The 7,748-nt window shown below is 44.6% G+C and overlaps 1 protein-coding gene across 1 annotated transcript in view; it reads right to left on the bottom strand.

Annotated features, from left to right (window-relative positions):
* The window catches only part of T265_04726 (hypothetical protein), a gene marked incomplete at both ends in the record, with an annotated part of 85,019 nt that overhangs the window by 60,086 nt on the left and 17,185 nt on the right, over window positions 1-7,748 (bottom strand). The window contains 3 exons of the mRNA XM_009169539.1: window positions 2,372-2,456; window positions 4,430-4,757; window positions 6,639-6,812. Coding sequence (XP_009167803.1) covers window positions 2,372-2,456; window positions 4,430-4,757; window positions 6,639-6,812 — 587 coding nt within the window. The remainder of the gene's footprint in view (window positions 1-2,371; window positions 2,457-4,429; window positions 4,758-6,638; window positions 6,813-7,748) is intronic.

Below are 7,748 nucleotides of genomic sequence, written 5' to 3'. Positions count from 1 at the left end.
ATGTTTCATCTGTAACCCTCTTTCCGTGCCCAGCTGCCATGACGTCCGGAGAAGGCAAGAGGGCTGAGATATTGCCAGGTTGTTCAAGCCAAGACAGGAGCAGTCGGAAATACTGTGGTTAGGTTCGAATCACGGACCATCCGGTAAGTAGTTTCGCGCCGAGCCACTTTGAGCATATCCGCAAGTATTAGAGTCAGATTCGCAGAGTTAAAATAGTAGCGTCTGGCACTAATAATAATGATTAAAGTAATCTGCATGCACACCAGTAGCTGATCGGTGGCTCGCTCCAAGCACTTGCCCCAGAGTACGGTTTTCTCAGCAACTGTATCCAGAAAGTATAAAAGTTGTTGTTTTAGTTAGGCGATCTGAGTACTTGAAAAGAAACAGCCAGAGCACTTTAACTAAGTGACCAACCCATTATCGGGGGTACCACACATTGATTTGATTCGCAGGATAAAAACGTGACTGAGAAACTCCAATCTTTTCATATAAACAACAATAACAGGATAGCTTGATGGCATTTGGTATATCCCTTCTGCAGGGACCAACCTGAAAGATGGACCAAAAGTGCTTCGCTGGGAAAGATATCTCTGTTCAAACAGCCCAAGGTAGAAATTTTTCGTCACCATCTCGATCATTCGGTTTTACAGGCTTCAATAATATGGTGAATGCCCGGTCTAATTGGTTTACTTATTTCTCAGGGAACATGCCTTTCAAAATACAATGGCTTCCCTCTGTACGGACCACCTGAAGAGGCCCAAAAAGAGTGGTCTCATCTAGAGTTTCCACGAGGAACCAAACCAGCAGAGTAATGTTCAAGCAAATCATATCATACCAAAAGTATTATTCTGAAGGTTGCTAATCCAATGGGAAGAAGTCGACATCTTCACGATGAATTGCACCGGAAAATCATGGAAAGCGTCTTCTTCAATCCTGAAGTGCGTAACCCAGTTCAGACGAGGATGAAACAAGCATGTGTGGTAGTCAGGCAACTACAATTCAGGGATTGCTTCAGAAGAGCTTGGTAAACAATCGGTAGTTTTTATTCGGCAACGTTTCGCTTTTGACACAAAAGCTTCATCAGGCCAAGTGAACAGGTCACCAAATTGGCCAGGTTATAAGACAGGCGGGGAACCAATTAAGGAGTCCTCTTCAAGTCCTTTACAAAATTAAGTGTAACGACTGCACCACGGTATATGTAGGACAGACGGCCAGGGAACTACACATCGGAATCGGAGAGCACAGTAGAAAGATAAACAGGTCACCAAGAAACGGAGATAAATATCAAGCGTTGCTGCAAGACTCGGCAATCGCAGAACACGCACTGAACACGGGACACAAAATAGACTGAGAAAATGTTGAGGTTTTGAGGAGAGGACTACGGTCTACGTCACTGATAGCCGAGGCATCCTAGTGTTAACAGAATAGAAGGTATGGAACTGGCAAGCGTGTGGAGAACGGTCTTGGGTCAATCAAGCTAACACGTGTTGGTGTGCGACTATCAGAGGGAAGAGTAGTTAGTCATTATATTCCTTCCACTTAACCTTACGCACCTCCCCGCCCCCCAACTAAATTATCGCAACATCCATATACCCACGAAGATCAAGGAAAACCTACCGGTGGCATCGAGTTGAATCATCAAGTGAAGCACCCTCAAGTGGAAGATAAAGGAACAAAAAGCGATCGGAAATAATTTGAAACTCCTCCAACCCATCAATCCAAGATTTTCGTAACCCGACAAGAGCCGTTAATTGACACTCAACACTGATCTAGTGTGATAATCGGAAGATGACTTACTGATTGGTTCTCCGTCTGTCTTATAACCCGGCCAATTTGGTGACTTGCTCACTTGGCCTGATGAAGCTTTTGTGTCAAAAGCGAAACGTTGCTCAAATGAAAAACTACCGGTTGTTTACCAAGCTCTTCCCAAACGATGATTTCTCAATAGGTTCCAAACGTTCTCCAATTGATTGAAAACAATTCGGGCAGTTTTCATAATTCCTCCAAGTACTACCGCCCTGTATTGCAGAGAACCAAACTGAAAAGATACCATTCATCAAAAGAAATCATGTTTGCTTGGTTCATTGAAAATTCGTACAGCTATAACACCCTTTCGGTGCCTAGCTGCCATGCCGCCCAAAAGAAGTACGAGGGCTAGGATACTGTCAACTTGCCCAAACCTAGACAGGGGAAGTTGAGAGGCAAAGGTCGCGTTCGAACCGCGGAACTTCCGGTCAGTAAATTCGCGCTTTAACCACAGGGCCATCTCCCCGGTTCACTAAAACACCTAGTTACCGTTGGTACCAAACAAAATCTCTTGGATGGTCTTAGATGGGACTAATATCGTGAACAGAACAATCGATGAACTTACTTTAGCTTTTTAAACGGTACGTTACCCAAATCGATGTCAAACCAGTTGAAGCGACCATCGAACGTTCCTACAATCAAGTGTTCACCTACAAAGAGAGAAAATCAAACTTGATATATGAGGGGGACGTATCAATGAGTATTTTCCAAGTTAACGATCCAGCCTCATGTCGTACCAAAGTACCCACCTCAGATGAAATAACAACGGCAAGTTTACCCTTATGTTTATTGTCGCAGATCTGAAGAGGTTTATGACTTTTGGTCCGTTAGCACTCGGCAAACAGACCAACAGCGAAGCGCCTGTGAACTATTTATATTCTGAAACACTACCGAACGTTTTCTATAGAGGAAAATGTTAGTAGCTCAGGTAGCGTAGATGGTCGTTGGTTCGTTCACTGAGTTGTGCAATTTGATTGCAAACGTTTCATCGCCGATCGAGGTGACATCATCAGTGCGTTGTTAGGGAGCGTGGTAGTGGGGGTTTTGTGCGTTGAGTTGTGTTGCCTGTTAATATACTAGCCGGGGCTGACCTTCGAACACAGTTGGTTGTTCGGTTGGGCGGTTCTATTAGTTGTTCTGTTATCGTGAATCCTAGTTTGTTAAGGAAAAGCGAATATCGGACTGAAATGCTAAGAAACAAGGATCGATTGGGAGTCAGATCAATAAAGGTCACAAGCCGGAACTCGGAAGGGTCAAGAACAGAGTACGAGGGATGGGATGACAAGCTCATAAGTCACGTGGGAATCGAAGAACCAGGACACAGAGCAAGCCATGGAACCCCCGACCGAACAATTACCGGGTAGCAGCACACACATTACGACACACGTAACACTACTTAACGCACAACCACTAACCCACCGCTACGCTCCCCAATAACGCACTGATGATGTCACCTCGACTGGTGATAAAACATTTGCAATCAAATTGCTCAGCTCAACGAACAAACCAACGACTATTACCAAATGTTCTTGAGAGGGTGGAAACGCGCTGTTCTTCGTTGGGCGAGAGAGACAGAAAGCTGCGTTTAATAGGCCCAAATAGTAAATGATGGTCAAACATCGTAGAACAAGTCACAGCATGTTTCGGAGAAACTGAGGGCTCAAAACCGCGGATGAGATACAAGCTACAGCAAAGTTCACATAAGTGTGAGGAATTAACTTTCAGTGTTGGTAAAATGGACGGCAGCTCTAGAAAACTCACGAAGGCACAGTTATATCCGAGTTGTTGACAAAAGTGAGGACAGAGTAGATAGCGAAAGATACCGAATGAGACCGACCTACACCGGTGCTCAAACTAGGTAAAAAAAAGCAGACTGAAAATCAACGGGCCTTCCGGAATATGGTTGGGATCGGAACCAGAATGATGTTTACGTTTGCAAGTGACATTACAAGAAGCAAAATATCCTCACAGACACCACGAAATCCACGCACAAATGAAGCAAATGGTACAAGGCCTAGGGGTTCACCCCGAAAACTAATATAAAATACATCATGGTTGTACGGCGGCGAAGCATCAGAGTTGAACAGTGATGTACTGTCGACGACGCACATTGTTTATTTCTACTGGACAGGCGAGTGCATCAAACGATGTACAAAAAAAGGTCCGATTACGAGAGTGGCTTGGAGATATCAGAAAGGTTCGGATCCTACGGCCTCTGATACATCAACCGATGTTATCTGGGCTTGAAGGACCTTGTACTCTTCAGACCCAGGTCGCACGATAGAAATATGGCACAAAGAAGTGACAAAATGTGTTGATTCTTTTCCTCTATTCTCATTTTGTACAACGGCGTCTCCCGTTTTTGCGCCACCTTTATTGTTGTTAACCTGAACATAAACCGTTCTTTAACCTTAGTATCTTTCAGTCGGTGTGAAATTTGGGATCCGTTAGAAATTAGCAGTTCCTAAACCGTTGAATAGAAGCCAGCGTATATTTTTATTATTTTATTATTGCATTTGAAGTACCGCATTTGTAGATAGACCTTCGATTGAATTATTTAGCTCAACGCGGTCCAACAGGTTGCTGGAAACAACCTATAACCTGCTTATATGAAAAAACGAACCTGATACATGCAAAGCCATTGAACTGAGGAAGTCGCCGGTGCTGTCCAATCGGAGGCAGCGTAGCTCGCGCTGTTGCACCAGGTCGTAGATTCGGACGGTGCGTGAACTGGCCACGAACAACTGCGGCTTACCAGCTGGATGGAAAGCCGCCTGACGCCATTCGGCGGCCTTGCTGGTCGAAGAGAAAGGAGACTGGCTCGACATTTTAGATAGCCGATGGAGAAGCAGACGTCTGACTGAACGTGATTGTAGTTCGTTGGATAGGATTGGTCGGGACAGTGAGAGAAGATAGTCTCCTTTTGGGTGCCAATCCAAACTGCAAACAGGCTGTGAAAAAAAAACAATTTTGGGAAACAAGATATGAAACGGTGTGAAAAAAAAACAATTTTGGGAAACAAGAGCGATATGAAACGGTGCATATATCGACTGATCACCACGGCTCCGTTCAACAGAAACAAGATAGGAAGCCAGTATCAGGGTCATTAATAAAATTGAGTGAGTCGTGATTACCGTTGACGGCAAAAATAGAGAGTAGATGATACAATGCTACCAAAAAAAGGCCGACCAAGGTCTGGGAAGTAAATTAAACAAAATCGTTGACAGAGGGAAGTAGTAACGATAATTTTCCATCACAACCACCAGAACTATGCCACAAAAAGGGACCCAAACAAGCATGGTTATGATGGCACCTTAATGAATTAAGCCGTGCAAGCGCAAGCAGTCAGTAATGGAACGATAAGAATCACAAGTCTCCCACCAACCGTGTTTGTCTTGTTGGTTTGGTTAAAACTGCCGGCGGTAGCTAAAATAACGAGAAACAAGTACGTACACGGTAATAGGACTGATCTGTACACTAGCAACCTAGCTGCAGTTAAATTCCCCAAGGAGAGCCGTCCTAATTAGTGTAGAAGTAGAATATGGCAACGTGAGGACGTGGTGTGTGAAAATGGTTGCATCCTACTGTTGAAAGGAAGAAGGCCTTCGCTGCTGAGCTGTTTACTGAAGAAACACCAACTGAACAGTTGCATACTATTGGACAGGGAAGCAAAACTCTCATATGCACCTTGTTTACTAAAAACGAATACCCACCTTCTCCTTGAACGCATCCTTCTGAACTTTCCTGAATATTCATTGACTGTTACTTTAATGCAAGCAAATGCTATAAAGCAACTCCACAAATTCCGTAATAAATCTCACTTTTTAAGAGACGCGAAGCGGATTTACGGGAAGACATGCTACTCGCATACCTTATCAGTAGTATCCACCGTTGCACCGTTACGAAGTAAATTCAAGCATCGAAATATTAGCTAAAGAAAACAAACCATAAAAACTGATCACGTGTCAAGCAATAAATCGAACAAGGTTATCGACGCGTCCAAACTACTCAATCAAATTGGTCGGGTGCAATTTATTCCCATCTTTCCAAGCACAATTCCGAAATCAGCCAGTAAATTATTGTCTTTTGGAGCAGTAATTTTTCGGCACGTGCTAATCTGCCCTTTCGTGAGCGAGTGAGATACAATTCCTAAGCTTCCTAAAACTTAAATCTCCTCCTTACCGATTTGAAGATTTAGAGAGTTCCGTTTACATCAAAATAAAATGAATCTGTGGAACTTTTGGCAACAATCCACCAACGGTTGCACGCGAGGACAGGTCGCAATTTTGAACGATGTTTTGACCTGTTTCCGAGTCCAGATTCCACTTGACTAGCACCATGGAGACTTAATGCGACTCTGTCACGATGGGCACTTGAATCAGGGTAAGAATGCATATCAAAACGTGCAATTTATTCGACATTTCAAAGGCCCACCAATCAGAATCCAATATTCTGCGTTCGAACCGCAATTATGCGCCGCAACGGTCAGCGGGTGTAACCCGTACGTGATTGGTCAAAAGATGGGAATGCTGCTCAGCCCATCACATCAAGGTGGGCTCCAAATGGTCGATAATATGGACCCAACAGTCAATGGTGTTCGAATATTAGCTGGATACTGGTTGTCAGTGGCGCGTCCAGAAGGCGTCCGAATTTTTTGGATGTTAGCATTACACACTTCAATTACTTGATTTCAACGCGCTTAGCGTGTCAGTCGTGTTTGTTCTGTTGAAAACGACCGCTTGGGAGGACCACACCGAGAAATGAGCGGAGATTTAACCTTTATCTCATACATATAAACAGATTGTATTGTTCAAAGACATAAAAAGGATTACCTGGTCCACAGTCACAGTGATACGGCTACGCTCAATTGTTTTGGAACGCGCAGATTTGACGACCAACACCTGTTGTCTTTTCAAATCCCAGTGAGCAGGCTCTTCCGCGGTATGCTCTGTCCGCGGTTTCTTTGACGGTCTAGCACCTTCATCATCATTCTCGGGACCTTCAGCCTGTAAAGTAGAATGCATGAAGAACGTCAAATCTACCTTAAAAAAACCGCTATGAAACACGCCAAAGGATTGGGATATCAAGCCAATAGGTTTTACAAGAGAATGCCCGTCCAATAGCATGCGATGTGCACCGACCGTCTGCACGACACAACCACCGGAGGACGGTTGAATTTTCAATTTGAACCTATCTTTTAACAAAACAAGGTCATGAAACTAGATGAGTCTTTAGCGACGATCACTGCACGTTCTACCTATATCGGGAATACCAAACGGGTTATCAGAAACGGTATTCGCTCTCACAAACGAACTCCATCAGGACCAGATCAGATCAGCCGCTTCTAAGAAAGGCCCGCTTCCGGAAGCATTGATACATCCCCCTCTCTCTTCAACGGTTTCCCTTCTCATAATGGACATATCTTCTGCCTGGTTATTCAACCCCCCAGCCGGAAAATAGTATCACTAATGCTGGCAATTCACAGCTGACTGTCAACCGATAATCATAATAACCGGTCAGCTATAGCAACCTCTCGATATCTAGCTGCCATACTCCCTCCCGAAGGAAGCACGAGGGATGGGATACTGTCAATTTTCCCAAGCTTAGGTAGGAGATGTCGAGATTCAGAGGTCGAGTTTGAACCACGGATCTTGCAGCCAGTAAATTCGCGTTTTAACCACTGAGCCATCTCGAGCTTCAAAACGGGTTTCTTTCATTTGAGTGCATGACCGAACATAAACAGCTAACGCCGTACAACTGCTGCTTCGTCGCCTTACGATGGCTCGTGAGATACTGACTCGAGAGCAGCAAGTGGGATTCCGGCCTGGCAGGGGCTGCGTTGACTAAATCTTCACACTGCGTCAGGTGCTAGAACAATGCCGTCACGAAGAGACTGCACTTTACCGTGGCGTGACGGTTTGCGCACCTCAGCGATCCACTGA

This window comes from Opisthorchis viverrini (genome assembly GCF_000715545.1).
Source record: "Opisthorchis viverrini unplaced genomic scaffold opera_v5_79, whole genome shotgun sequence".
Lineage (NCBI taxonomy): Eukaryota > Metazoa > Platyhelminthes > Trematoda > Opisthorchiida > Opisthorchiidae > Opisthorchis > Opisthorchis viverrini.
This window is presented reverse-complemented; position numbering and strand designations above follow the sequence as displayed.